Raw genomic sequence first — 27,998 nt, 5'->3', positions numbered from 1 at the left:
AGTTCGTAGATATAGTGCAAGATCAACCAAAAAAGAAGATGAATACACAACTGAGGTGCTCACCAAACACACCGGACACGGCGTTCAGCGAACTCATTTGGCGTGTTGGTTTCTTCGATTCTGGAGCGTACGCTGCGAGTTTCGAAGACCGGCCTACATACGGCGCAAACAGGAACGTAGCTTTCTGCTGTCGGGGAATGGATGTGGACACTTGAATGCGATATCCACTCCATACAGAGACTACATGCTCTGGAAGCTTGGGTATACAAGTCGGCCATTATTGGTTAGGTTGCAAGAGATCACGTGGGAGCTGCTGCGTTGTGAGCTCCCCGAAGAGGAGGCCAGGAGGGTCATGATTGTTGTCGCTATTGTGGGGGTGCAGCGTGACCGCAAGTACCTCAAGAATGTTGAAGGCACTGCGTAACCAACTCTTCGACGGATCAGACGCCACATTGATCAAAATATCGATAGTTATCGGACCAAGAGGTATTTTGTAGCTGGTTGCGGCGAAGATGATGGCGATTTCTGGGCGCAGTAAGTTACTGGTATCGAGCAATGTGAAGGTGGCCTCACTCTTGAGTTTATCAATCATGGTAGTAGCCCTGGCGGTGAAGGAGGCAGCAGTAATGGTGGCTCGAACCTCAGCGGGTGGAATTTGGTGTATGATTATGTGGCAGATGAGTATCCGTAAGTGCGGTGGTTGTCATGGCCGCCCTCTGCCGCCGGGATTGAAGCCGGTCGCGACGTCGTCCAGATCTTGATGAACCGGCGGCAACGACTGGAGAGCAGCACGCTTCAACTACATGTAGCCCGCCAGCACTACCGCATTTGCACTGCTGCTTGCAGCGCCGCCTCCGCTACGAATTATGGCTCCATGACCAACGTTTTATGCTCTTTGGCCAGCGTAGCGGGCGTCTGAGCCCGCACATCCCACGGCGTTTTGTGAAGCCCAATTTTTGGTCGCAATCTTTTCCATATCGCTACCGGTAGATATCAGGGCGAGGTTTCCTCTGGGCGTTACCGACCGACGCATCCCAAGCTGTTGCTGTACTCGCCAGCGCTCACAACAGCAATCGCCACGCCGCCCAACAAGCTGCCAGCCCAGACGCGGTTAACCTTACCGCGAGAACCCCAGCCCACTTCAGCTTCAGCGTCCACTCGAGCGGACGCATGGCGGACGAAGCGGACTGGCTGCCGGACCTGGCCGCGCTTGCGGCGCTCAGCGTGGCCGTCCACTACGTGCTGGGGCTTTACGGCCTCGTAGGCGCGCTGCTGCTCTTCATCCTGTTAGAACACGGCGCCGCGCTCTCACACACACTCAGCAAGACAGTGGACGGGCCGTCTGCTCAGGAGGACGACGCGTCCACCGAGGGCGACGCGTCCACCGAAGGCGACGACGAGCTGGCGCCCGCCGACGCCCCACAGGAGCCACAGGACGATGCAGACGAGCGCCTCCAACGCGCGGCTGCGCGGCGCATCGCCAACCTCGTGGTCCGCGACGTGGCCAGCGTCGGCGAGTCGCGCGCCGACCTCGAGATGAACGCGCGCGCTCCCGCGGCCTTCGAGACGCGGCTGTTCGTCGGCCACGCGCTGTTTCTCGTGCGGACGCAACCCGAGGACGCGCACTACGCCGCGCTCTTCGCGGGCAAGCGGCGCCGGTTCTGGATCCAGGTGCAGGGCCGCTTCAAGCAGGCGCCTCGCGGACCCGTGTTCCTGGGCGGCGAGCTGCCGGCGCGTATCGCTCCCGGCGTGTTCACGCGCAGCGTGGCGCTCGTCATCATGGGACTCATCCGCCGGCTTGTGGGCCGCGTGAGCTTCAGCTTCGGTGCCGACAGCGCCGACGAGCTGCCGGCCGTGGCCTTCCCGCTCTTCCAGTCCGTGGACCAGTTCGTGGAGACGCCCGCAGGGCAGACGCCGCCCGCGCTGGGCTCGGCGGACTTTGGAGAGAGCGAGGAGCAACGCAGCAAGAGAAGACACACGCCACTCGGCGCCGAGACGTACGCGGTGGGACCCACGTACACGTTCGACTTCCACACCATGTACGTGGACCTGACGAGGTGGGAGACGGCCAACTTGCCCGGTGGACTGAATGCTATGGACCTCGCGAGCTTCTTCGACTCGCTACCGCTGCGCCTTGTGGCGTATGACGTGCAGTCGACGGCCGCGGAGCCGTCCGACAGTCATCGGCAGCGTGATAAGGACTATGTGTTCTCGTTCGAGGTCAAGTACGACAAGCACCGACGCCAGTTGCTCAACGACGACGAAGACGCGGTTACAGAGGTTAGTGACAGAGTCTCAACTCAAGACTCTGTCACGAGACTCTCGAATGTATCTGGCACGGGATTGAGTCTGCTGGGCTCGGAGATGAGCACCATGAGCACGACGTTGAGCGATGTCAGCTCGTTGACGGAAGAGGACCCTGTTCTGGCTCAGGAACACGCCGCGTTCTTGCGTTTGGAGCACGCGCGTCGACTCGGGCAGCTCTCGTTTTCCTATCTGTGCTGGATGGAAGAAGTGGACGTGGCGTCAGATGTGCGCCGTGTGCACTACGTGTTCGCTGTGCAGGACAAGGTAGATGAGTACGACGAAGGAGTGCTGGACGGAGACGACGAGCTGGCAAAGCCGCAGCGTCACTATCGTCTTGCTATCGTGAGCAGCTATGAGCTGCTGAACTTGCTCCAAGGTCGCCACTCCCCCAAAAGCGGCAAGGCAGGCGAAGAACTGGCCGGAATGCGCTTCCACAGTCGCTCCCGTATCGGCAGCTACAGCACGATTTCGGCTGAAGCGCAGCAAATCGTGATGCACCTCCAAAGGCTGGCTGAAGAGCCGCTCCCGGCGTCTGCGCTACCTTCGTATTCCAGTGATTGTCCTAGCGACAGCGATACGCTGGACGGAGTCAGTACTGAAGACGACAGAAAGACTATAGACGACAGTCGCGTGGTTGCAGCCCAGGCAGCACTCTACAAGAGCCTCATGAAGCGTCAGAGTCTGCAGGAGTCGCACACGCCCAAGACCAAGCTGTCGCCGTCGCGAATCGGTGTGAATCTTAGCCGCCGTGACCGTGAAGACATGGGTGTGGTGTTTGAGGGTGTCGTGTACCGCTACTACGCAGCTGAACTACTTCGACAGGAAGTTCTACTGCTCACGAGGGACGCGCTGTTATTTTACCGTTCGTATTCCTCCAGCGCTGAGAAGCAAGTGCCATGCTCACACATTATCGGTGCGCGAGTTGTCGAGGTGCCTTCAAGTGCTGCTTGTCATGACGGCGCCAGCGAGACGGATGGAGCTTTTGCGCTTCAGATCAGCACGTTTGCTGAAGAAATTGTGCTGTGTGTGGGTACGGCTTCCACCCGGGACGCATGGGTGCGAGGCGTACTACAGTACTGCAATCCCACCGCCAATTTCGAACGTGCGCTTCGAGGCGAAATGTATATCGGGTTTGCTGCCAGCACTGCCCTGAGGCCTGCGAATCGCGTCGAGCTCAACTCGCGATTGCTTTTTCCACAACTGAAGGGTCAGACACCTCTGAGCGATGTCGCCAGCGACCGAGAAGCTATTTCACCTGGTACCGTAGCTGGTGCACTGCAGCTCGTGAAACGTACGTTGACGCGTGCAATGCACATTCTCAACAACGCTCAGCAACTGTCAGTGACCGACGTGCTGGCGTTCTTAGACGATGCCAGCGCGCTACGAGCCGTGGACTTGCAGCTGCTGCAGGACTCGGGTTCGCACGAAGAGCAAGTTGCTTTCTATCTGAATCTGTACCACACGGTGCTTGCGCACGCGATGATCGCTCAAGGCTTCCCGCGTGGCAAAGGTCAGTGGAGTCACTTCCTCACGCGTACATGCTACGCGCTGAGTCGGGGCCCAGAGGGTGAGCAGGTGAGTTTATCGCTGGCGGAGATCGAGCATATCATTCTTCGAGCTCGCTTGCCTCGAGCGGAGTTACCCCACCTGAACGTTAACAGCGTTTTGACATCTGCGAGCCGACTGCACGACCTCGGGATCACACATCCCGATTTCCGCCTTAGTCTGGCACTGGTACTGAATCATGCAGGCAGCGAAGAGGTCGTCATTTACGAGCCTGAGAGCGTACACGACCAGCTGAACGCCGTTGTGCGCTCCTTGCTGACACGCAGCACTGCTCAAGGGCATCTGGAAATGAAGCAGGACTCGAACACTATCGTGCTGCCGCGCGTGTGCGAGTGGTACCGTCACGATTTCAGCGGGTCTGCTAGAATGAGGACTGGTGAGGCTGACGCCTCCACAATGTACTGCGTGCGCAAGCTGCTGGGATTCATGGACGAAAAGCTCCAGCTGCAGGTGATCAATGCTCTCGGCCTCGACGACATCCCTTTGCGCACAAAGTTCCGACCGTTCAAGTATACACCCAAGACCACGCTGGTAGAAGACGAGAGCTGTCGACCGGTAGTGCCCGAGAACTTTGCTGAAGGTACTGACGTGGCCGAAGCAGAAGGAGGCGGGATGACCCAGCTCTAGCGTGCTGCTGTGTTCCCCTTGAGTTGGTTGAACTGTCGGCTGTATATTTATGCTTCTAGAGTTCGTTCGCTTGCAGTTGGTCGGGTGGCTACACTGCAATCAGATAAGTGTATGAAATTCAAGCGTTCACTGCAACGAGCACATCCAGCAAAACCGCGTTGACGAAGGTTGCATTTACTGGTTCGGCTGACTTGTCCTCTCTTTGCATCAGTCCTTCACGATTGGATTTGTATACGGTGAAGGAAACACTGTAGCAACGACGATCTCCAGACCAAAAAGCCAATAATAATAATACCAATACGCCTTGGACGTTGCTTCGCTTTGGTCTGCTTTGCTGCCCTTCCACCTCTATCGCGCCGTCCATTACTTGATTCTTCATCTCCATAGTACTTCTTGTCAGACATGCATGCCACAGTTTGCCGGACAGGAAGATACCATCCAGCCAACACTACCAGGCCGTCTGTCACACCTGGTACGACGGCTAACTGCAAGACATTTTGACATCGAAGACAGATGTGGGTGGAGGGAAACTAGATACGACCACTTCGCGAAGCCCGTCGAGAGCTGACTGCACTCATTTTTCCAGCTCAGGAGGACATTGGGGACGAGTTCGCCGTGCCGTTCGAGGTAGGGGGATCCATGTGGTTATCAGGCTTGATAGACTCCAGCATTTTGACAAGGCGCTCGTTCCGCACCATTTTTTGCTCCAAAATCTGAAAGTGGTGGCAATCACGATTGGCACTGCAGCAGATCAACACGAAACCAAGTCAGCACGAATCCCTTGCAGGCGCAACAATCTCTTGACGTACTTGTCATAAGGAGGCACCATAATATCCAGCATCGCGCAACCGATATCCGAGCTGGCCGTAATGTTGTGCAGGTTGAACCGACGTGGATCCAGCCACGTGGTCGTTTCCTGCCCGAACTGACCCTTGCGACTAACACGAGCCCACGAAACCGATCCTTTCTCGGGGTTAACGGCACTGGAAGGGAAAGAGCATAATGTTTAGATCAATTAGAACGATGACGCCTCATCAACATCTCAGCCATCAAGAGACGTACTCTGAGCTGAACGTGGAGTCCTCGTACGTGATCTCGCTTCCCGCTTCTAGTCTCTGGACCTCCGCGTCCGATAGGACATCGTACGATGTCACAGTAGCAGCGCCATACAATCTGTAAGCAGCAAATAATCCCACAGCAGATTAGTGCATCGTTCCTAATCCCACCACAACCATAGGCAGCTTCTTACACTCTCGTGACGACGCTCATGCCCGGGTGGTTGTGCAGCGGGATGGAGCTGTTCGGCGGCATGAAGAAGATGCCGATATCAATGGTGTCCGACTCCCAAAGCTTCCAGTAGTGCACGTCGCTCATGGTGCTCGCGATCTGCGGGGTGGGCACGTGGATGCCGAAGTGGTCAGCTCGCAGCGCGTTGCAGAGCGCCACCACGGGGCTCAGCATCGTCTCCACCTGCTTGAGCGAGAGCCGCGTGTTGGGGAACTCGGCCCTCTCCACTCCGAGCGTCGTCAGCGTGTGCGTGTGCGTAGCCAGCATCTGATGCACCACGAGCTGCACGCCTGAGAGTCCCTGTAAGCTGGCGGTGGCGGCCTGCTCCGCTTCAAGCGCCTTCTGCGCCTCCTTGGCCTGCACCGCCGCGGCGGCCACGAGCGCGTCCTCTTCGGAGATGGGCGGGTGCGGCAGCGTCACGCCGCCGTTCGAGTGCTTCCGCGGCTTGCCGTCGAGGCCGTACTCGGGCTCCTCGAGGCAGTGGCGGATGGACCTGGGGCTGATGATGGGGCTGCCGCTCACTTTGAACACATTGTGCGGCCCGGCGTCGGCCGCGGCGTCCCCAGGCGCGCGCGCACGCGTGGGGTCGATGCGCTTCGTGTCTTTCTGTCGGGGCATAGCGTGGCGGTTGCGCGGCCTTTGGCGGAGCGGGAGCTGGGCGTGGCGCCTTACGAGGCCGTTGTAGTGGTGGCTCGGGTCGTACGAGGTGGTGGCGGGTTCCGGCTGCGGCTCGCGGGCGAGCGGGAAGCCTCCGGGCGCGGAGCGGTGCGCGGGGCGGCTCGGGTACTCGCGCAGGAAGCAGTAGACGAGCTTGCCGACGTCGCCCTTGTGGCGCGAAGGGCTGGACTGGACTGCGCGGGTGGCGGACTCGGGCGCGCTGCTGTTAGGGGCAGAGAGCGTGTGAGATTTGGCCATAGTGGCGGCGGTTAGCGGCGGCCTCCCCGGGCGCTTCCTCTTCTTCGACACCGTGCAGAGTCTACCTCGGGGCGGAGGCGTGCGTCTGGCTGGCGGTTTAAGAGTGTAGCCGAGGATGCGAGAAGCAAGGGAGGGCCACTTTATCACCGCGGAAGGCTGCTAAAAAGTTACTTACCGTGGAAGCGAGACTTCCGACTGCGGCTCTGTATGGGAGATTGGCTGATGGCGCGCTATCCGCGCGTGTCCATGGCGTGAAACCTGTGCGTGTCCATGGCCCCTGCAAGCAGCCGGCGGGCTGGTTGCAAAACTGGGTGCTAATTTGCACTTAATTCGTAGTGTAAGGAGGTAATTATATCACGCGAAGTGACAGGTGTATCGAATGTAGAAGGCTGCTTGCATACCGATCTCTAGTCAAAATGCCTCGATTAGATATTCATTATACGAGATCATCGAATCTGACAGACTAAAGCGATTTTGTTAACTGCCCCCCCCAGCAGACCCCTGCAGTCATTCATTAGCTGCGTCGAACAAGCGCCCCGGAAAAGCAGCCGAATGCATGACGGTGTCGATGTCGGCGAGTTGCTGGGATTTGCTTTTCGCAGCCCGTAAAGCCGCGCGGCATAAAGGCATGGATCGCAGGACGTCAACCGCTTTTTATCCTTTTGAGCCAATCGTCCAGGATTGGTAATTGTTTTATCCACGCAATATCCCATCCCAGACCTAATCGCGCAAGTAAAACGGTGATCGCCATGCAGGGCAACGTGTCCATTGTTGAACGCCGTGGCTGGTCTTCAGTGCCAGAAGCGCACCAAGCCTTGCTACAGACGCCACCGCCCTCCTGTTTTCGTCATCAGCCTCGATGCGTCTGGTGCGTCTTCGCCCGGTGGCAAATCTACAGCAGCAGCGGCAACTCGGCCACAAGTTCCCACGTCTCCACGGGCCCAACCGTGCGCCACACTTGCAGCGCCTCCATCTGCGGTGACGAAGATGTCAGGCGCCTGTAGACTCAACCAGCAGGGAAACTCCAAGCAACAGAAGTCAGCCAGGGCACACGCTCACCTTCAGGCGCCTCCCATCCAGTCGCGGCCGTAATTCTTTCGCCAACGCCGCTCGCGCCTCGCTCGCCAGATCTCCGTAGATAAAGCTGCATACGCAAAAAGCCCATTAGTGACAGCCGCCATTGACGAGTGCTCTGCCATCACTCACCTCACATGGGGCATGAACTCGTCGTTCCTCTCGACCGCGTAGATCTACATAAGAGCCATAGTTGAGTGCGTCAGTGGATCACTTCCCCTTCGAAAGATCGTCGGCTTGCCTCTTTCGCGCGCTCATGTGCATGGCTGAGCTCGGTTGTGAGCTTCAGCAGCCCGAAGACGCACTGGAAGAACAGCTCGTCCTGCAGACAATAGCAATAGCAACAGAGGATATCAGTCCCAGTGCTCGGGTGCACCAGTCCTAACATCCACCACCAACTTTGAACGTCACGGTCTGAATCTCCACGTCCAGGGCGCGCATCGAGTCCGCGAGCTCCGACAGTTTGGTGGTCACCTCCGCTACCGACAGCCCCTTCAGTAGACGCTTGTCAAGCTTGTGCAGTTGGCAGTATCTCATTTTTCAATCACCTTCACCCCAGAGAGGACCGTCATGTGCGGCAGGAAGGGCAGCGTCTGAAGTCGGCCCGCGTACGTCTTGATAACGTCTCCGAGCTCCTGCGCCGCTGACTGCCCCGGCACAGCCCATACGGAGAAGCCCGCCACGAGGTCGGCTGAGTCCGCCATTATTTATGATTGCTTGTATCGACACTTCAAACGTCATGTACGTGCAGCAAATTCCCTGTAAAAATTTCAGTAATTTAAATTACGATTATTCATCAATCGTAATTTACTGGGAAATTTCGTGTAGATATCCTGGAAGTCTAAAGTACTTGTTGGTCATGCAAGTGAAGGTGAGAAGGTGAGCACTGCTCACCATGACCAACAAGTACTTTAAACTTCCAGGATATCTACACGAACGTTTCCAGTGCTCACTGAGCACTCAACGATACGAATCGTACCGGTATATCGATCTTCTGACAAACTGCTGCGCACTGCATCTGACGCATGGCGAACGCGAAACGGCCAGTAATTTGATGTATTCTATTTGTCGCTATCAAAGCTCTCTCTAGACCACGTTGCCGGCCACAATCGAAGCGAACATCAGCGCGCCAAGCCACTTGTTGGACGCGAACCGCGTCTGTAGGTTGATCGGGTCATCAAGCTTGGCAGTGTTCACCTGCCAGGCCAACTGGGCTGCTCCTCCCGTGAGACCGAGGAAAAACGGCCAGTCCAAGCCAGCCATGTACCCGGCGGTGCCAAAGCCAGCGATAGCAGCGGCCGAAAACACGTTCAAGATCGGCTTCGTGTTGTCGCCGAAAAGCAGTGCCGTAGACCGCACACCGATCTTGACGTCGTCTTTCTTGTCCTGGTGGGCGTACAGCGTGTCATACACCAGCGTCCAGGCCACGCCACCCGCGTACAGCGGCAGCACGACCGGCCACTCGCACGATCCGTGCACCGCAGCCCAGCCCAACAACGCGCCATAATTGAAAGTAAGGCCCAGAAATGCCTGCGGCCAATACGTAAACCGCTTCATCGTCGGGTACGCAGCGACTAGTGCGAGCGAAGACGCGCCCATCGCGACACTGTACCAGTTAAGTTGCAGCAGCACTGCCAAGCCCGCCGACAACTGACCCGCAAGAAACCCCCACGCTTGCGGGTACGTGAGCTTTCCAGCAGCAAGTGGCCGCTTGTTGGTGCGCTCTACCTGCTTGTCGAAGTCCTTGTCCCACATATCGTTGATGGTGCATCCCGCACTGCGCATAACGAAGGCCCCAGTGCCGAACAGAGCGAGCAGCGACAAATCCGGCAATTGGCCGGTCGGGGCGGCCATGGAAATGCTCCAAAAGCACGGCCACAGCAGCATGAACGTTCCGGCGGGCCGGTTGATGCGGGAGATCTGGACGTACGGCACCATCCACTCGGGGCAGTGACGCTCGGCCCACGTGTCCTTCTCGATGCTGAAAGCGTCCTCCTTGGACTGTAAAGCTCCCGCCTTAACCTGTGCATTGTCCTCTGTCTTCTCGATTGAGCGGGGAGTCGTGGACGTACTGAACCATGAAGATTGGCATACAGCGAACCGTGTGGCCGCGAAGGGGACGCGACGAACGCACGGGACGACGACGGCGGACGCTGAACCGGCTAAGCGGTGGACTCCTCTGGCTGGTGCAGAGGAGAAAGACACTTGCAGAGGCGACGAGAGACGTCCTGCAGCGTGCGAGAGCAGCAGTCGAGCAGCCATGACGACCGGTCTTCGCTGTCCGCACAAAACCAACTATGACGATAGTAACCTAAATGTTGAATCTTCGCGTATTTTTATTGGCTAAGAGAGGTTGTGAAAGTTGATATTGTATGATGTTGAAGTGGTTTACCATGCTTGGTCTGGAGCTGTCACCCTTGCTGCTGTTGTGGGACGGGAGCTTGAGGGGCTTGCATTGAGAGCGATTTCACGCGAGCTTTTCTCTCAGAGCGATGGTCGGAATTCTCCGCTCCCCTCCCGTGTCATTGTACCATTGCCTGCCAGGTCTCGTAGGTTCTAGTTCCGTCACAGCAAACGAATCTGGGAAGCGTCCAGCCTTGCGTTACGTCGTTGCTCCTTCGTCCCCGTTAGTTATGGAGTGGAACAACCTGCGCCCGTACCATTCAAACCAGTCCACATTTACGCAGCAACCGCATGGGCCAGCACAGCCTTGGTACTACGACGAGGAGGAAGATGAAGGAGTACCTGAGTTCCGGCGGAGCAGTACGACGCTGCAAGCTGACCGGTATGCCGGCCGTAGCGGTTTGGCACCTCCTCCTGTAATCCCATCTCTCAAGGTGGAGTCAGCCAGCAGTGGTGGTGGTAGTGCAGCACTCCAGTCATTGAGCTCGCTCAGCATGCCGCAGCTCGAGGAGTCGACCGAGTTCCAGTCATTCTTCTCACCGCCAGGCGGGAGATTCGCGGACTCGACCTATCTATCGGAAAACCAACCACCGCAGCTGCAACAGCAAGAGCAGCAGGGCGAACAGCTACCGTCGCAGTTCTCTGGGCAATTCACTCCATTTCCATCAGCGATGGCGACGTATTATCCGCCATTGACACCTGCCCCGACGCCAATGCTGTCTGCTGCTCGGCCATCCATGGATTACTATTCTGAAGGTGGGCTAAGCACCTGCGTGGAAACTGTTCTATATAGGAGGAATACTCACGTTTGTTTATGCGTATTTTGGTTTTAGGCATTGCAACATTACCCAGCACTCACTGTCCTGTACCGACGCTGCCGTCAACCTTTGGGAGTCTGCAGCGGCAGCAGCAGCTATCTCAAACCATTTTGGAAGACCGATGCGAGAATTTCGACAATAGCAATGTGTGCGATACACCGTTGCCAACGGCACCCACAGACACGACAATCTCGTTGCAGATACCGCCGGCACTTTCGATGGGTACCTACGCAGAGCACCCGAGTCTCAGCACCAGCACGCCTCCAGACTATCCAACCACACCTGCGTTTGCTGCTCGAGATAAACGCGGACGTGAGCTCGGTGCACCATTCACAGAGATGGCCACCACAGTAGAGCCCAAGTTCTCGCCGGACAAGCGCAAGTTGTGCTGCGTGGAAGGCTGTAAGAGTCAAGCTCGAGCTTTCAACCGCTGCAAGCGCCACGGTGGTTCAAAGCGATGCTCAAGTCCAGGCTGCACCAAGAGCGTTCAGAGTCGCGGCCTGTGCATTCGTCACGGCGGTGGCTCACGCTGCCAAGAAATTGGTTGCAGTCGAGCGTCACAGAGCCACGGCAGGTGCAAGATGCACGGCGGCGGACGTCCATGTATCGTAGCGGGGTGCGAGAAGAAGGCCCATTTGAAGCGGTTGTGCCGCAAACATGGTGGTGGCGCCAAGTGCTGCATCACCGGCTGCACGAAGTGGGCTCAACGCCAGGGAATGTGCATGACGCACTCGAAGATGGTTGGAACGCAGGCGAGTGGCATTGGCCCCATCGGCGATTCGTTCTTGACTGAGCGAAACCCGTCGCCTCCGCCGTCAGCTCCAGATTCGTCGTCTCCTTCGCTGCAGTTTTTCAGCGACAACGTGCCAGTGTAGGCGCTAACCAAACAAGGTTTACCGGGAAGGGGCTGACGCCTAATCAATGTATGCATTGGGATTTTTGACTAGATTGTCCGTCCGTACATTGAGCGTTTGGATCCACACTTCAAGTGAAACAATCAACAAGGTGACGGCCAAAAATTGTAATTTACTGGGAGGCCTCGATTTGGCTCTTCACGGTCGCAAGCTGCTTGGCGAAGGCGGCCTCGCCCACATGCAGGGCGTTGTCCTCCGTCTCTGCAAGCTCCGGCTGCTCCTTCAGACAGGCCAAAATGTCCGTCGCCGGCCTTTCCAACTCGCTCACAGCCTCAGCCAGCTCGTCGGTGCCAATGGGAGGGTACAGCGCCGCACCGAAGTCCACGATTGCGTCCTGCACCGCCGTGTAGCTCACGTCCAGCTTGGCCGTCCACTTAAGGAGCGCATCCTGGTCATTCGTGATGGTGAGCTTCTTGATAGTCAGCACACCGCGCTTCATGATGGCGGCACACATGGACAACAGCTTGAGCCCGCTCTGGAACAGCTCACGCTCCTCCTCGGTCAGTTTCGAGTCGAATCCAAACTCGTCGTCCTGTTCCACCTCATCCAGCGCCGAAGCGCTATCGCCTTCCTCCTGCTCTGCCAGGAACTCCTTCAGCTCGTCCACCGTCGAGTTCAACATCGTAATGCTCTGTACGACATTCCTAGAAAGTCAGCACACACCTCGCTCGTGCAGAAAAACTAAACCAAGACCGCACCTGAAGCATGCTGCGCTTGGAGGCGATGCAGTTGGACTTAGACACACGAGCGGTGGAGTACTCCCACACGCGACCAGTGAGCTGCGGCACACGTGCCCGGTCGCCCTTCTCGATGGTCTGTACGAGATCGTGCACGCTCTTGATCAAACGACTGAACCAGCAACCAACCAACCAACCACAACGTCAGCCTCCACTGCAATAGCCACCAACTACCCCATGACACCACTACACACGTTGCATCGTTGATAATTTCCGTCGCGAGCGACGGCCCGGCGCCGCAGAATAGCGCAACGTTGGTGGCGGCCAGCAGCTGCTCGCACGGTTTGTCCAGCGCCTGGCAGATGCTGGCGGCCTCCTCCTTGCCCGGCGTCTTGCTGTACACGAGCGAGAACTTGGTCACCGTGTGGCCCACAGCACTCGCTGCCTGCACACAGAAATCCCAGCAAAATGCAAGCGTCAAAACGAAAAATAGAGCACAAAATCCGTCTAAACGAGCCTCGTACCGCCACGAAAACCTCCCGCGCGACGTCAAAGTCCGCCTGCTGCAGCCAGAACGTGGGCTGAAAGGCGTGCTGCACCTGGTTCCGCTGCTGCAGCGCCTCCAGCTGCTCCAGGTACGCCTTCAGTTGCGCGGCGAACGCCGTCAAGAAGCTCGCCATCGATGCCGTCAAATGCTCGCCAAGCGACCAATATCCCAATCTAAGCTCAAGTGATATCTACCCAAATTAAACAATTATTGCAGTCATTCCGATACGAGTTGTGTTTTTGGTGTATTTTAGGTGGTTATTTTGGGTTGCGTGTCATGACGTGGAAACCGGTATACCGCACACATATGCGCGGGAAGTGTGTGCTCTGCGCTTCCAGTCTCCTACTCCCTGCAGCCTCCTCCCTTCCTCTCTAATAAATTCCAGCCTCTCCACTCTTCTTAAACCGTTAGAAAGTTGCACTTCGACGCGCCATACAAATGATGGGGCTGGGGAACGACTTGCTGGACGAGTGGGAGTGGCCTGCAGACTGCCAGGCCCAGCGGGACATGGAGAACCATTTGCGCTGCCAGATCTGCGGCGACTTTTTCCACGGGCCCGTGCTGCTGCCATGCTCGCACACCTTCTGCTCGACCTGCGTGCGCCGCTTCCTGCAGTCCAAGGGCGCGCACGGCTGCTGCCCGAGCTGCAAACAGCCCTGCACGGCGCAGAACCTTGTGCCCAACCGAGCGCTGGAGCAGGTGACGCTACTGTTCGACAAGGCCAAGCCAGAGCTGCTCAAGAGGTTGCGCGGTACATCGAAGCCCCGCTCGGCCACGTCCACGCCCAACACGGAGGGCGGCAGGACCCGGAGCAAGGCCAAGCAGGACAGGCCGGACCGCCTGCCGCTCATGTCCTACAGCGTCATGCGCGACAAGGAAGTGCGCAAACTACTCGACTCGATTCACGTCCGAGTGGCCACCAAGAATCGCGACGAGATCATTCAGATCCACAAAGAGGTGGGGAAGGAACTACTTTTGTGTCCTGCTTGGTGCTTTTTACGGAGAGTTTTATTGCTCAGTTGTTGTCGACACTTTTCCCTGGCTGTTGCGTGTTATTGTGTAGTATGTGTTGCTGTCGAATGCACAGGCGGATTCGGTGAACCCCAAGAGCGCAGCGCAGTTGAGAGAGGAAGTGACGCGGAATCACTTCGCGAGGCTGCAGCAGAAGGCCAAGGCAGACGCGTCGAAGCGCAGTAGTGGAGCTGAAAACGCAGGAGGCGGCAACGCGGCGTCACCTGCGTCAGGCGTGTCGGTGCAGATGCGTGCCAACTTCGAGAAACTTAGACAGGATATCGCCGACCGGAAGGCGGGGAAGCGGCCACCGACACCAGCAACCGATAAATCGGCATCCACAACGCCGTCGAAGTCACCGAAGAAAGCTGAGCAGGGGGATGCAGGGTCTGTTGGGGTGTGGCGTCACTTTTGCGCGCTGGACACGAGCATCAAACAGGAATTCTACGTCAACTCAGTGACGCACGAAATTCGTGTCGAATTGCCGTCCCCGCTCGTTCAGGAGCAGTCGCCAGCGAACCGCTATGACGACTTGAGTGACGTCGCGCGCGCGGTGGCTGAGAGTGAATCATCAGATGCAGCAAAGCCCGTAACACCTTTCAAGACGAAGGCCAAGGCCAAGCGATCAATCGCTCCAGCATTTGCCTCGCCTAATGCAACTTCAGAGTTCCAGAATGCCACAGAAGAGATCGTTGTCTCCGAGAATGAGGGTGAGGACGGGCAAGAGGAAGATGAGAGGCCATCAGAAGACAACAGGAGGCGCGTGAGCTTGGGCAAGCATGCTCGAAGCAACGATGGTACCGACTCAACAGCAGGCGATTCAATTGACGTGAGTGCTGAGGATGCTGATACGGCTGCTGATACGGAGTGGCAATGCTCGAGGTGTACATTAATCAACGAGGCGGCATGCCAGCAGTGTGCAGCGTGCGGCTACGAGTCGACTCCTGCCAAGACGCGTCTGCGCAAGAAGATGCATTTTCAAAGCAAAATATCTTTGTCATAGACTTTAGTTTGACTTCTTGCCTTCATTGAATACAACAATATTATCGACGTGATACACTCTCCCACTCAAGATAGCAAAGCCTTGAACTCCTCGTATTCAATCTCTCCGCTGCCGTCCGTGTCCAGTTCGTCCAGCATGCGGTCAATGTCGATTGGTAAGCCGAAGTCCTTCTTAATGAGCTGCACCAGCATTTTGCGTTCCACGTGGCCAGTCTTGTCAGCGCTGCCTCCACAGGCAACGAAAGCATCAATGAAGTCGGACTCGTCGTCGAACTGTGCAGCGCGAAGTTTCTGCGCTTCGATCACCTGCAGGAACTCGGCAAACTCGATCTCTCCGCTGTGGTCGTTATCAACCTCGGCGATCATCTGGAACAGTTCCTCGTCTGTAGGCTTCTGGCCCATCGCCTCCAGCACCTTGGACAGCTCGTATTTGTCGATTGTTCCGCTGCCATCTTTGTCGAAGTGCACGAACGACTCACGGCACGCGTCGATTTCTTCCTGCGTAAGAATCATACCTACGGGTGAATTTTAGGCGTAGCTGGTCGCGTCTGTCCAAAAAACAAACTAAAGCGCGAGCGACGCTTCAACGCAGTCTACAAACAAAACAACGCAAACCAAAAGCTCACAACGAAGGTCTAAAGTTGAAAGTAGCAGTCACTTGTAATCAATGATAACCTTGGGCAGCGCGCCACATACATCATGGCACAGTACAGCACGTCTTCGCTCTGCTTCCTCTGTCTGGACTTGGCGGTGCTAAATCGTCGCTGTGTCTTCTTGCCTGCCAATTCGTTGAGCTTTCACGTGTGTTGAAAATTATCTCGTCACTCATCAGATTTTGATAAGGAGCACTTCGCGCACATACGACGTCTGTCGAATCACATGTTAAGATTTAAATGAGTCAGCATGAACACAAACAACTTCAAGAACCGGGATACTGATACCACAGCACATTGAACGTACCCAAAGACGTTCACGCTTCTCTTGCGTGGGAAGCAGACGCACAAGTTGTGGCACGAGCTCCTTCATCTGCGGGTGAGAGCAAATCGAGAGCAAATAGCTGAAGAACGCGTCCAGCGACATGGCGTCCTGGCCAAAGAGACGGCAGTTGTCCTTAAACACCTGCAGGTTAGCGTACGGGCACTTGGTCTGTACGAAGTTCATCACCTCCGAGTAGACCTGCTTCATCTCGGCGCCCTTAACGGAAGACGGGAGAGATGGCACGGACTGCTGCGGAGCCTTGGGCGCGGAAGGCTGCACGAACGAGTTATACATCGCCTGGGCCTGTGGGGGTGCAGTGTACGCCGAGTTAGGTGCCGGTGCCGGGTACGACTTGTACTTCAACGACGGGTTGGTTGGGTGAGAGTGCGTGGACTCCGTCGGCACGGGAGGTGCGACTCCGCTCTTCCGTTGCTCAAACTGCGCGTACAGCTCCCGTTCCGACTTGTACGAGCTGTATCGTCGTAACCGCGGGTCATTCGGGTCTGCCTGAGTAGTAGTCGGCGCAGGTAGCGATGACGACGTCGACGACGAAGTCCGGAGCTGCCGGTTCGAATCCGAGAAAGAGTTTGAGATCGACGAGGTGCGGGTCCCCGAGAACGACGCCCGTGCGGCGGCAGCGTGGTCCGCAGCATCTGGCGTTCCGTTGCTGTGGTAGCTGTTGCTGTTGCTCGTGCGGCCCGATCCGAACGAGTTCGGGTTGGGCTCAACGCCGAGTCCTTGCTGGCCGCACGCGCGACGGATGGAGTCGAACAGCACGTCGCACGTTCCAGGCGGCGGGGCCACCTGCCCACTCAGAATCTCGTTGGGGGTGACCTTGCGGCCGTAGAACTGACTGTTCATCTCGCCGCGCACCATGAACGTGGATCCGTGCAGCCCCACGCCGGCGAACGCGCCCTTGGCGTGGCTGTACGTGTAGTTGCCGCTGACGCCGCCTCCGCCGGCGTTGACACTGGCTCCAGCAGTGCGGCCCACAGGGCCCACAGCCAAATCCAGGCCCGCACCTACGGAGACCTGTGTGCCCTTCTTGAAGGTCTTGACGGCGCTCGGGGAGCCCAGCACGATGAGGAAATCGATGATCTCTCCGCCAATCTCGGCGCCGAAGCCCAGTCCGGCCGTGCCGATGCCCGAGGGCGGAGACCACGAGCCGTCCTCGAGGCGGGCGACCACCACGCCAGTGCCCATCTTGCCGGTCCAGATCATGCCGGCCTTGATGACTGTGAGGAAGGCGAGCCCCGAGGCGTTCTGGATCATCTCGGCGGGGATAGCCGAGTCGGCGTCCACCGTGGACTTGAAGCACGAGTCCAGGATGGCGGCGGCCTTGACGACCTCCTTATCCATCGTGGAGTGATACGGCATGTGGAGCGGCATGGTGAACAACAGAGAAGCTGAGGGGATGCAGGGGGTTCTTAACTGCGGAGCTCCTCGCTTCTCGATTCTGGTAGTCGGACAGCGATAGTGATGCTGGTCAGAACTGTGCACTTGGCGTTTGTATGTGTCGATGGTGTGAGACACACCATGATTATGGGTATTGCTTGTATTTGGGAGGGGAACGGTAAGTGTACCCGATATGTCAGTGATATACAGGACGCGAATGAGTGACAGGTCGGACTATCGTTTGACGCAGTCTTTTCGAGACATACGGACACGTCTACGTCTACGCAGGAGTGAGCATGCCAAGAAGATCACCAATGTCACACCACCATCATGCACGAGACCACCTCGGCAATGCCTTTGCCGTAATAGCGCATTGCAGCGTGCAAGCGAAGCGAAAGCGGCAGGATCGGATGCTTGCTGCCTGGTCCACTCAAGATGGGCAGCAATCGCCGCTGCGATCCAAAAGCGCACAGACATGTTCAACGATCACTGGCGCCCAGTGTGCTATGCGCTCCAGCTCACCCGATCGGCGGTGACGTGGACGCCTCGTACACCACTCGATGCCATCATCGAGTCGATGGTGGCATTGGATCTCTGCCACGAGAGTCTCCATTGCTGTGAGTACCTGCAGTCTTCGCTCGCTTGCCAAAAAAGATCCCTCCGATCCGTTGCAGCTGTCACCCTGAGCTGCCCGCCTTGCCAACGCCTCCTGTAGACTACTGCAACCTGGACGAAATGCCAGCGCCAAACGTTGGGGGGATCCTCCCTTGCGGGAAGGCGATTTATTTGCTATTACATGGGAAAGAACGCTGCTGGCTGAAATGACTCCAACCGCAGCGGATACTAACGCCGGAACGACTGCTCCGGTGCTGCTGACGCTGCTACTGCGACTACTTACAGCACGTTCACGCAGTTCAGGTCCTGGTACGCCTGGTGCAGACGAGCGATCATCGACTCCTCCGACTTGCGCACCCACACACGCGGGTCGTAGTACTTCTTGTTCGGCGAGTCCTCGCCCTCGGGGTTGCCGATCTGGCTCTGCAGGTAGCCCTTCTTGTCCTCGTAGAACTTGCGCAGGCCGTCCCAGTACGCCCACTGCGTGTCCGTGTCGATGTTCATCTTGACCACACCGTTGCCCACGGCCGTCTGGATCTCCTGGGCCGACGAGCCCGAGCCGCCGTGGAACACGAAGAACACCGGCTTGTCCGACGCGGTCGCCTTCTCCTTGGCCACGAACTTCTGGAAGTCGCCCAGGATCTCCGGGTGGAGCTTCACGTTGCCCGGCTTGTACACGCCGTGCACGTTGCCGAACGCAGCGGCGATCGTGAAGTACGGCGACACGGAGCCCAGCTCGTTGTACGCCAGCAGGATGTCCTCGGGCTGCGAGTACAGCGACGCGTTGTCCACCTCGCTGTTGTCCACGCCGTCCTCCTCGCCGCCCGTCAGGCCCAGCTCCACCTCCAGGATCAGACCCATCTTGGCCATGCGCTCGAAGTACTTCTTGCTGATGGCCACGTTCTCCTCCATCGGCTCCTCCGACAGGTCCAGCATGTGCGAGCTCCACAGAGGGATGCCGTGCTCCGCAAAGTACTTCTCGTCGGCCTCCAGCATGCCGTCGTACCACGGCAGCAGCTTCTTGGCGCAGTGGTCCGAGTGGAGGATCACGGGCACGCCGTAGTGCTTGGCCATGGCGCGCACGTGGTACGCGGCGGCGATGGCGCCCAGCACCGAGCCGTTCTGGTTCTTGTTGTCAATGCCCTTGCCGGCGTAGAAGGCGGCGCCGCCGTTCGACGTCTGGATGATGATGGGCGACTTGATGTCGCGCGCGGCCTGCAGCGCGGCGTTGGCCGTCGACGACGACGTCACGTTCACGGCCGGGATGGCGAACTTGTGCTCCTGGGCGTACTTGTACACCTTCATGACGTCCTCGCCGTTGAGGACGCCGGGCTGCACGATGTCGAGAAGACCCATCTTGAGTGGTTGGGGAGGCTGGTCGGGGCTTGGGGGGTTTGAAGCAAGATTCGAAATGAGATCCACGATGGCGAGCTAATCGCCAGCACCTGTTTTCTGCAAGACAACAGCAATCAAGGTGGGCAAGCGCAGGAGCGGCTTCGTCGCCGGAAATTAACCAACAGCGGCTTGCCGAGAGTTGGTGCGTATTTTGCTTCAGCACGTGTGGAGGCTGTTGCGCTGCTTGCTCGTCGAGAAACACGCCGCAGCAGCAGCACTGCCCGCTGGACGTTGCCCCCGGCGACTACCATGCTTGCCGGGCCCTTAATTTGCTGACTTTGTCTGTTAAACCCAGCCGAAAGCGCTGCACGCGGGCGCTCCGAGGAGAAGAAACACGCGCCTTTAGTGTCGCTTGCCCCGCCTGCTTGCATGCACACTCCGATTGCCTCGCAAAGCTCTTCCTCGGCCAGGATCGCAAGTTTTACAGAAACACGCACGTTGATTCGCGTCAATCGGTTTGCTCTTGCTCTCAGTATGTACGTATTTTATTCTTGCTTTCGGTATGAGCGCATTTTTCTTCAACCCGAATGGGTTCGTGTGACAAAGCCTTGTCAGCTCCCTCTAACGGGTTTGATCCCGCCGCTGCGCGCTCGACCCGCCTCAAACAGCAGCAGTATGAGGACTGCCGCCTCGGCAACAAACAACAGCAAGGTGACGAACGACTGCCATACAGTAATAACGATGCGAAATTGCAGCCGATCAACTTGGACACTGGTGAGGCTGTACCCTTACAGCGCTTTGTTTCTCTCTTGGGTCTCAGCAACCAAAGCTGGCAGTGTTGGGGTGGTCGATCAATCGGGGTAGTCGTATCCATGGCGTTTGCAAAATGTGCGTTGCCTTGTCGCTTTCGTTAGAGTTCTCGAGAAATACGACCGTGTAGATAAGTAGAACGAATGCTATCGTTGTGCTTGTAGCGATGGCATTCTGTACGTGTGCGGCTTGAAATTTCGTTTTCGTTTTTCAGTGAGGTGCATTGATGTCACTTAGCTATTTACGCTAACGACTTCGTATGACCGTTCCGCAGGGCGCCTCTTAATCGTCCCGCAGCCCTGCACCAGCTATAGCCTGATGTTGCCGCTATCCCCTAGGGAACCACGGCCTTATCTCCTGTCGAAGATGTACCCATGTTGTTTAGCATCCAGTGCCCAATATCCCCCACCTGTATAGTGGATTTCTCCATCTTTCAGACTCCAGCGCCTGCTGGTCCAGCGATGCTTGCGCGCTCTGCCTCTCATCCATCGCTCAGCTGGCCTGCCCGTCGGCCATCTTATTGTACTCTCGAAGGTGGTGGTGCCACGTGAGCATGCCAACTGGCGTCGGCACCGCCAGTACAACGGGTCGCAAGCACCACCGTGTGAGTTTGTGAGCAAGGAAGCTCAAGCGATTAACATGCAGTTGATATCGGTTGTTTTCGCTATTACATCTGCATCATCGTCCGTTTTATCAATAGCTGTCGACATCCGCCAGGCTCGGCATTGGAGTTTCCACGCCTTGACTATATCTTGTTAATAGTCGCCATTTGGGCCGCAATCGTCAATATCCTACCTGTTTTATTTTGCTCGTGCTCGTGCACTCGGCTACATCGTTCATGGGAGTCGACGTTGGCATGCTATTGACGCACCAGCAGCTTCGCTATCTATCGGGATCTCCGTCGCTCCATAGTTCCGCTACCGACCTGTATTCCTTCCATTTCAGCTCGACACAGCGCACAGCAAGGGCACCTTCAGACAGTGAAGTTGTTGTTGTCCTCATCTTCCTCCATCACAGGTAAATCGCCCTTTTTCGCGCTCGACGAGTTGTTTGCTCCAGTGTTTTGATTGCACACAAACCCCTCGTCGGGTGGGTCTGACTGCAAACGGGTTTACAAAAAAACCGGCCTGGATCCCTATCTATGCCCCCGCGAGCCACACCAAGCAGCCATTCCCCTTGAAAAGAGCTTCCCCCTAGAGCTCATTTCGAATCTTGCTTCGAACCCCCCAAGCCCCGACCAGTCTCCCCAACCACTCAAGATGGGTCTTCTCGACATCGTGCAGCCCGGCGTCCTCAACGGCGAGGACGTCATGAAGGTGTACAAGTACGCCCAGGAGCACAAGTTCGCCATCCCGGCCGTGAACGTGACGTCGTCGTCGACGGCCAACGCCGCGCTGCAGGCCGCGCGCGACATCAAGTCGCCCATCATCATCCAGACGTCGAACGGCGGCGCCGCCTTCTACGCCGGCAAGGGCATTGACAACAAGAACCAGAACGGCTCGGTGCTGGGCGCCATCGCCGCCGCGTACCACGTGCGCGCCATGGCCAAGCACTACGGCGTGCCCGTGATCCTCCACTCGGACCACTGCGCCAAGAAGCTGCTGCCGTGGTACGACGGCATGCTGGAGGCCGACGAGAAGTACTTTGCGGAGCACGGCATCCCTCTGTGGAGCTCGCACATGCTGGACCTGTCGGAGGAGCCGATGGAGGAGAACGTGGCCATCAGCAAGAAGTACTTCGAGCGCATGGCCAAGATGGGTCTGATCCTGGAGGTGGAGCTGGGCCTGACGGGCGGCGAGGAGGACGGCGTGGACAACAGCGAGGTGGACAACGCGTCGCTGTACTCGCAGCCCGAGGACATCCTGCTGGCGTACAACGAGCTGGGCTCCGTGTCGCCGTACTTCACGATCGCCGCTGCGTTCGGCAACGTGCACGGCGTGTACAAGCCGGGCAACGTGAAGCTCCACCCGGAGATCCTGGGCGACTTCCAGAAGTTCGTGGCCAAGGAGAAGGCGACCGCGTCGGACAAGCCGGTGTTCTTCGTGTTCCACGGCGGCTCGGGCTCGTCGGCCCAGGAGATCCAGACGGCCGTGGGCAACGGTGTGGTCAAGATGAACATCGACACGGACACGCAGTGGGCGTACTGGGACGGCCTGCGCAAGTTCTACGAGGACAAGAAGGGCTACCTGCAGAGCCAGATCGGCAACCCCGAGGGCGAGGACTCGCCGAACAAGAAGTACTACGACCCGCGTGTGTGGGTGCGCAAGTCGGAGGAGTCGATGATCGCTCGTCTGCACCAGGCGTACCAGGACCTGAACTGCGTGAACGTGCTGTAAGTAGTCGCAGTAGCAGCGTCAGCAGCACCGGAGCAGTCGTTCCGGCGTTAGTATCCGCTGCGGTTGGAGTCATTTCAGCCAGCAGCGTTCTTTCCCATGTAATAGCAAATAAATCGCCTTCCCGCAAGGGAGGATCCCCCCAACGTTTGGCGCTGGCATTTCGTCCAGGTTGCAGTAGTCTACAGGAGGCGTTGGCAAGGCGGGCAGCTCAGGGTGACAGCTGCAACGGATCGGAGGGATCTTTTTTGGCAAGCGAGCGAAGACTGCAGGTACTCACAGCAATGGAGACTCTCGTGGCAGAGATCCAATGCCACCATCGACTCGATGATGGCATCGAGTGGTGTGCGAGGCGTCCACCTGGAGCGCATAGCACACTGGGCGCCAGTGATCGTTGAACATGTCTGTGCGCTTTTGGATCGCAGCGGCGATTGCTGCCCATCTTGAGTGGACCAGGCAGCAAGCATCCGATCCTGCCGCTTTCGCTTTGCTTGCACAGCGCGGGCAGCAGGTACATGTACAGGTAACTTTACAGTGTACGTGGCGAATCACTGGCAATCACCAATGCATTGTGCTTCATTAGCTGCATGAGCTCGGGTATGGAGTCGTGTGCTACATTGGAACGTAATGAAGGTACTGGTAACGTTACATGAACCTCTGGCGCATTGCGCAATTTCCACGGCCTCGGACCGAGATCCTCAACAGCTGCAAATCATGGGGTCACTGACGAAGTTGGTGTGGTGTACACTGTCCTAGCTGGTGTTTGATACACACCGTGTATCTTGAAGCGACGCACTGGTCCAGGCGTCTCTTCCTGCGCATTTTCCGCCGAAGGCTCGCTCACTACCCAAGCTTTCCTTCCAAGATGGAGATGGAAAAGACGCTGCTGAAGAAACTCTGTCGGGACAACGACCTGTACGTGACGCCGTCCATCAACGACAAGCTCTACCTGCACTACAAGGGCTTTCGCAGCATCAAAAACCTGGACGAGTACACGGGTCTGAAGGTTTTGTGGCTGGAGGGTAATGGTTTACCCCGCATCGAGGGACTCGAGAACCAGAAGGAGCTGCGCACGCTCTACCTGCACGAAAACCTGATCCACCAAATTGAAGGCCTGGAGTCGCAGCTACTGCTCGACACGCTCAACCTCTCTCAAAACCAGATATCCTGTATCGCGAACCTCGGGCACCTCAAACAGTTAACGGTACGTGAACAGTAGGTCGTTGAGTGTATCGAATTGTAGCCTGACTTTGCTTTGGTCGTGGCTTGCTCAGAGTCTAGCGCTCAAATCCAATTACCTGACCAGTGCAAAGGATATCGCGCACGTGCTGGAGCTACCAAACCTTTCGGTGCTAGATATTCAGAGCAATCGCATCAACGACGTTGATATCGTGGATATCCTCGCCCAGATGCCCAATCTCAAGGTGCTGTATTTGCAAGGCAACGAAGTGGTGAAGCATATCAAGCAGTATCGTAAGACGATGGTGTACCGCTGCCGCAAACTCAAGTACCTGGACGACCGACCAGTCTTCGATGATGAGCGGCGTCGTGTTGAAGCGTGGGGGAAGGCTTTGGAGGCGGCTGGCGGGGATATGAAAGCAGCACAAGAAGCCGAACGCGTGGAAATGGACGCAATCCGCCGCGAAAAGAAGGAGCGTGACGAGAAAAATTTCTTGTACTTTGAGCAGATGATGATCGAAGGCCGACGTAAAAGACGCGAAGAGGAAGAGCGGAAACGGAAGGCAGAAAACCCGGAGGGTGGTGAAGAGCAATCGAATGAGGAGATCAACCCATTCTCTGGAGAAAAGATCGTTCCTGTGCAAGACTGCGCCTTCCTCCAGCAAGAACGTGAAAAACGCTGGGAAGAGGTGGTTAATACGCCCGATGAATCAGATTTTGGTGGCAACAACACCTCCGATGAAGACAACCAGGAGACTGAGCCGTCAACAGACTACACTGCATCAACTGGAGCAATCCCAGTGGACGAACGGCGCATGAACGTCTTACATCAATGTGCGACTGTGGGAGCTGCAAGTGCCTCCGGCAAAGACGCCTTTGTCAACGCATCTTTTCAAGTGTCGCAAGCAGGCAGCGGTGGCATCGGAGAAATCCCTGCTGCTGTTGTTCCTGCTAGCAGCAATACAGAGGGCGTTATCCGAGAGGGTTCGACAGCACAAGCTGAGCTCAAGCCCGTGCAAGCTGATAACATCAACGAAGCTACGCCGATCGATAATCTTCCTATTCCTCCCATAATGGTGATGCCACCTCCAGCCCCGGTAATTGCTGCGCCACAATCTCCGCCCATGGTGAGCGATGATGCACCGATGGCACAGCTGGGTGAAGGAAGTGATGATGAAGCACATGAAATGGCAGAACAAGAAAAGCTGCCGCCAGCTCATGAAGTGGATGCGAATGAGAACTTAGCCAGTTTTCTCCTTCCCCCGCCTCCCCCGCCACTGACTTCGATCGAGCAAGCTGAAGAAGTGGCCCAAACCCCTTCTCCGCCTACCCATACAGACGTCAATGAACTGGACTGAGTTCACAACCGCTGTGTATGTGCATTGGACTACGACTCGAGACTATCAAACAATTCATTCACGAAACGATACGTATGCTGGCAGCTCTCAGTGCAAAATCATTTGATGCTTGCTACTCATGGAAGTGTGCATTGCTCTTGGAAATCAAACTCGTATATCCACAGGCGGAAGATATCCTCAAGTACGTCAAATGGACAAAGTGCTTGGCCCTTGCACTCATCAAACACTACTTCACGCTCGTTCAGTAGTGTTTTCGCTTTAAATGTTGATCCTACATTCGTTTCCCCGTTGCCAGCCTTGCACTCGTACAGAACAAACCCAATGTTGGCAGCAAATGGTGCCAACTCGGAGCTTTTGAACTTTCGTTGTAGTGCTAACTCCAGTGGGGTGTCTGCGCGGAAGTGACCCTCGCGGTCGCTAGCATGCCGGTTGAAGTAGCTAATGTTCATTAGCGAAGCCAACGGTATGATGGTCTCCGCATGTGCAAACCGAAAGTACCCTTCAATATCGCTGTTACCATCCACACGTTGTTTCATCGTACGAAAAATATCCTGCAGCAGTGGCGCTGCGATCTTAGTAGACAGTGCGTTCCCATGACTCTTCCTGTAGAAGTGCTTGAGATCTTGAAAGTAGTCCATAGCAAGCAGCATTTCGTCATCGAAGAAAGAACACCACTGGTTAAATACATCCAGAACAGCCACGTCAAATGCGCAGCCAGCATACGCCGCCTCCATGTCCTTTTGGGTGGCATCCAAAACACCCGACAACTTCTGGAACTTCGCCAGATTCCTGTGCATCTGCTCACTGTCGCGATATTTACTGTGCTCAACAGTAGCGCTTTTGTTCCGGTCAATCTGCACTTCAAATGCAGGGCAATTGTCATAGAACCGAAGCACTTCGTCATCCCCCATCGGGTCGCTATGGTAGAACACCGGCTGCAGTCCGTCAAAAAATCCAAAGGCAAAAGCCTCCGCACTTTGCAGCGTTCGGATCTTCCACGTGTGCTCAAACACAAACTTGCTAGCATCATAGTGCACCGACAAGTGCGAAAGTCGAGCGCGTAGGCGTTGTCCAATGTCGATCAGTTCACGGACACCAGGATCCGCAAGCCACGCCGCCGTCTCCTCTGGGTACGGGTTTTTCCAGCTTTTCAGCCACGAGGGACTTGTCTTGGATTGAGCTGCCAATAGTCTGGCGTGTGCATCATTAATCTGGGTGATGTGCTTCATTGTGGGGTTCCTAGTTCCGTGGCGAATGGCAAAGTTGAGCTGCACGGGGGTGCACGTATCCGGAATCTTTGATTCGGACGGCGGCGGTGGTGCGTACAGTGTCTTGGTGGACATGTGCGTACGCAGAACTCGACGGTCTTCTCCAGCAGCGTCGATAACCACGTAGATTGCGGCTACTAGCAGCGAAAACCTCATCAAGCTCGAGCATCGGGACATTCTTCCTCTCTTTCGAGTCGACAAATGACAAATCCTAAAAATAATAGACTCTATCTTTCCGATCCGTTAGTCGCAAAAAATGTATTCGCCGTGTTCAGCCCCACGTTTCCCAGTTTGAAAAATGAGCAACACCTTCACGCGGGTACACGAAGGCGTGTATCGCTTCGCTCGAGGTGGCAGTGTCGGTTCTAGCACTGGCCCCAATGTGACGTTGGTGGGTGGAGTGCACGGCAACGAGCGCATTGGCGTGGAGGTGCTGGACGCATTGCGTCTCGCTCTACTGCGAGCTGCACCCCTGTCTAGTGCCAGCAACCGCTTCCCACTTATCACGAACGGATCGTTGACGCTGGTGTACGGCAACCCGAGGGCGCAACGTATTGGCAAGAGGGGCAGCGATCCCCACGCAGATCTGAATCGCTGCTTCCCACAGGATCTACTGGAAGTGCCCGAGTCGCAAATCGGATCGGGCTACGAACACCATCGAGCGAGGGAGTTGGCGCCGTTGTTTGCAGCCAGTGACTTGTTGCTGGACTTACACTCGACGAATAAGCCGTCACCGCCGTTTGTGAGGCTGTCGGGGTATCACAAGGTGCCGTCGCAGCTTTTGCAGATTTCGGGACGACTGCCGACGAACATTTTGCTGCTGGACCCGAAACATCTCATTGGAGATGGAGAAGTGGCGTTGACGGACGAGTTTGTTGGTGTGCACGGAGGTATGGGGGTCTGCTACGAGAGTGGGGTGGCGAGTGATTTGTCACAGGCTAAAGTTGATAGCATCACGCGAAGTGTGTTGCGGATTCTGGAGCAGGATATGAATTCGATCGCGTTGGTGACTGCAGATGGGCAGACCTCCAGCAGTGACGATGCTAACCTGTACGATGCAGAGGCTGCTGCATCCCCGCGCGAGGTGTATGAGATCACGCAGTCGTTCAAGTTGACGAGCGATGGCTTCCGCTGGGCGGACGGAGTCGGGGGCGAGAACTTCCAGCGTATCCCCGGAGGCCAGCCGATTGGCTTTGTCGGAAGCGAGCTGTTCACAGTGAACTACGACTCGCACATTGTGTTTCCGAAGATTCCGGCCCTGTGGAAAGTTGACGCGTAAGTCTTAAGTGATAACTGCTGCATGTACGAAGGAGTTGATGACTTTGTGATCTAACTGCTAGGGACGATGATGTTTTGTGTTATGCTGCAGACCGCTGGGCTGGCTGACGCGACGGATCTCTGTGTAGGGAAAATTTACTACCGTTACGTGCCGCTATACATGTAACAATTAAAATCTACGTGGTATTTGCTTGACTACTTAGCATTTTCTTGTCTACTTGGCATTTGCTTACTTCGAACTGCCGTACGCTGCAAATTGGCCAAACCAACCATCTTCAACGTAGCGAAATGTAGCCATCTG

At 56.6% G+C, this 27,998-nt stretch overlaps 13 protein-coding genes across 14 annotated transcripts; 6 read left to right on the top strand and 7 right to left on the bottom strand.

Moving 5' to 3' along the window:
• Positions 1-1,170: 1,170 nt before the first annotated feature.
• KRP23_2627 (uncharacterized protein) lies at positions 1,171-4,500 on the top strand (the record flags this gene model as incomplete). The annotated part of the gene is made up of 1 exon (XM_067887388.1): positions 1,171-4,500. The coding sequence occupies one exon, from the start codon at positions 1,171-1,173 to the stop codon at positions 4,498-4,500; it is 3,330 nt and encodes a 1,109-aa protein (XP_067749979.1).
• Positions 4,501-5,087: 587 nt separating this feature from the next.
• KRP23_2626 (2-aminoethanethiol dioxygenase) lies at positions 5,088-8,480 on the bottom strand (the record flags this gene model as incomplete). Its single annotated transcript, XM_067887387.1, has 11 exons — positions 5,088-5,241; positions 5,310-5,483; positions 5,563-5,673; positions 5,750-6,667; positions 6,878-6,979; positions 7,599-7,675; positions 7,762-7,846; positions 7,909-7,952; positions 8,018-8,098; positions 8,176-8,268; positions 8,325-8,480. 11 exons carry the CDS (start codon positions 8,478-8,480, stop codon positions 5,088-5,090), a joined length of 1,995 nt encoding a protein of 664 aa, XP_067749978.1.
• Positions 8,481-8,862: 382 nt separating this feature from the next.
• KRP23_2625 (4-hydroxybenzoate polyprenyltransferase, mitochondrial) lies at positions 8,863-10,038 on the bottom strand (the record flags this gene model as incomplete). Its single annotated transcript, XM_067887386.1, has 1 exon — positions 8,863-10,038. The coding sequence occupies one exon, from the start codon at positions 10,036-10,038 to the stop codon at positions 8,863-8,865; it is 1,176 nt and encodes a 391-aa protein (XP_067749977.1).
• A 371-nt stretch (positions 10,039-10,409) lies between these two features.
• On the top strand, positions 10,410-11,872 carry KRP23_2624 (uncharacterized protein; the record flags this gene model as incomplete). Its single annotated transcript, XM_067887385.1, has 3 exons — positions 10,410-10,935; positions 11,013-11,399; positions 11,610-11,872. 3 exons carry the CDS (start codon positions 10,410-10,412, stop codon positions 11,870-11,872), a joined length of 1,176 nt encoding a protein of 391 aa, XP_067749976.1.
• A 151-nt stretch (positions 11,873-12,023) lies between these two features.
• Positions 12,024-13,268, bottom strand: KRP23_2623 (uncharacterized protein; the record flags this gene model as incomplete). The annotated part of the gene is made up of 4 exons (XM_067887384.1): positions 12,024-12,542; positions 12,610-12,760; positions 12,843-13,033; positions 13,113-13,268. The coding sequence occupies 4 exons, from the start codon at positions 13,266-13,268 to the stop codon at positions 12,024-12,026; spliced, it is 1,017 nt and encodes a 338-aa protein (XP_067749975.1).
• A 305-nt stretch (positions 13,269-13,573) lies between these two features.
• On the top strand, positions 13,574-15,149 carry KRP23_2622 (Postreplication repair E3 ubiquitin-protein ligase rad18; the record flags this gene model as incomplete). Its single annotated transcript, XM_067887383.1, has 2 exons — positions 13,574-14,092; positions 14,199-15,149. The coding sequence occupies 2 exons, from the start codon at positions 13,574-13,576 to the stop codon at positions 15,147-15,149; spliced, it is 1,470 nt and encodes a 489-aa protein (XP_067749974.1).
• Positions 15,150-15,214: 65 nt separating this feature from the next.
• KRP23_2621 (Dynein 18 kDa light chain, flagellar outer arm) lies at positions 15,215-15,661 on the bottom strand (the record flags this gene model as incomplete). Its single annotated transcript, XM_067887382.1, has 1 exon — positions 15,215-15,661. One exon carries the CDS (start codon positions 15,659-15,661, stop codon positions 15,215-15,217), a length of 447 nt encoding a protein of 148 aa, XP_067749973.1.
• Positions 15,662-15,731: 70 nt separating this feature from the next.
• KRP23_2620 (SH3 domain-containing protein) lies at positions 15,732-17,515 on the bottom strand (the record flags this gene model as incomplete). The annotated part of the gene is made up of 4 exons (XM_067887380.1): positions 15,732-15,741; positions 15,824-15,942; positions 16,007-16,015; positions 16,109-17,515. The coding sequence occupies 4 exons, from the start codon at positions 17,513-17,515 to the stop codon at positions 15,732-15,734; spliced, it is 1,545 nt and encodes a 514-aa protein (XP_067749972.1).
• Positions 17,516-18,415: 900 nt separating this feature from the next.
• Positions 18,416-19,492, bottom strand: KRP23_2619 (Fructose-bisphosphate aldolase; the record flags this gene model as incomplete). Its single annotated transcript, XM_067887379.1, has 1 exon — positions 18,416-19,492. One exon carries the CDS (start codon positions 19,490-19,492, stop codon positions 18,416-18,418), a length of 1,077 nt encoding a protein of 358 aa, XP_067749971.1.
• A 2,048-nt stretch (positions 19,493-21,540) lies between these two features.
• On the top strand, positions 21,541-22,617 carry KRP23_2618 (Fructose-bisphosphate aldolase; the record flags this gene model as incomplete). The annotated part of the gene is made up of 1 exon (XM_067887378.1): positions 21,541-22,617. One exon carries the CDS (start codon positions 21,541-21,543, stop codon positions 22,615-22,617), a length of 1,077 nt encoding a protein of 358 aa, XP_067749970.1.
• Positions 22,618-23,479: 862 nt separating this feature from the next.
• On the top strand, positions 23,480-25,151 carry KRP23_2617 (Dynein axonemal assembly factor 1; the record flags this gene model as incomplete). Its single annotated transcript, XM_067887377.1, has 2 exons — positions 23,480-23,818; positions 23,889-25,151. The coding sequence occupies 2 exons, from the start codon at positions 23,480-23,482 to the stop codon at positions 25,149-25,151; spliced, it is 1,602 nt and encodes a 533-aa protein (XP_067749969.1).
• A 116-nt stretch (positions 25,152-25,267) lies between these two features.
• KRP23_2616 (Multiple inositol polyphosphate phosphatase 1) lies at positions 25,268-26,596 on the bottom strand (the record flags this gene model as incomplete). Of its 2 annotated transcripts, none has more annotated exons than XM_067887375.1 (1): positions 25,268-26,596. In XM_067887375.1, one exon carries the CDS (start codon positions 26,594-26,596, stop codon positions 25,268-25,270), a length of 1,329 nt encoding a protein of 442 aa, XP_067749967.1. The 2 variants fall into 2 exon arrangements, with proteins under 2 accessions (XP_067749967.1, XP_067749968.1); XM_067887376.1 differs by having other exon boundaries at positions 25,268-26,062.
• A 121-nt stretch (positions 26,597-26,717) lies between these two features.
• On the top strand, positions 26,718-27,825 carry KRP23_2615 (putative aspartoacylase; the record flags this gene model as incomplete). Its single annotated transcript, XM_067887374.1, has 2 exons — positions 26,718-27,694; positions 27,789-27,825. The coding sequence occupies 2 exons, from the start codon at positions 26,718-26,720 to the stop codon at positions 27,823-27,825; spliced, it is 1,014 nt and encodes a 337-aa protein (XP_067749966.1).
• Positions 27,826-27,998: the final 173 nt, after the last annotated feature.

Source organism: Phytophthora ramorum (assembly GCF_020800215.1).
Source record: "Phytophthora ramorum isolate Pr-102 chromosome Unknown Phyram_PR-102_s0002, whole genome shotgun sequence".
Taxonomy (NCBI): Eukaryota; Oomycota; class Peronosporomycetes; order Peronosporales; family Peronosporaceae; genus Phytophthora; species Phytophthora ramorum.
The sequence above is the reverse complement of the archived record's forward strand: the minus strand, read 5'-3'. Positions and strand labels throughout refer to the sequence as shown.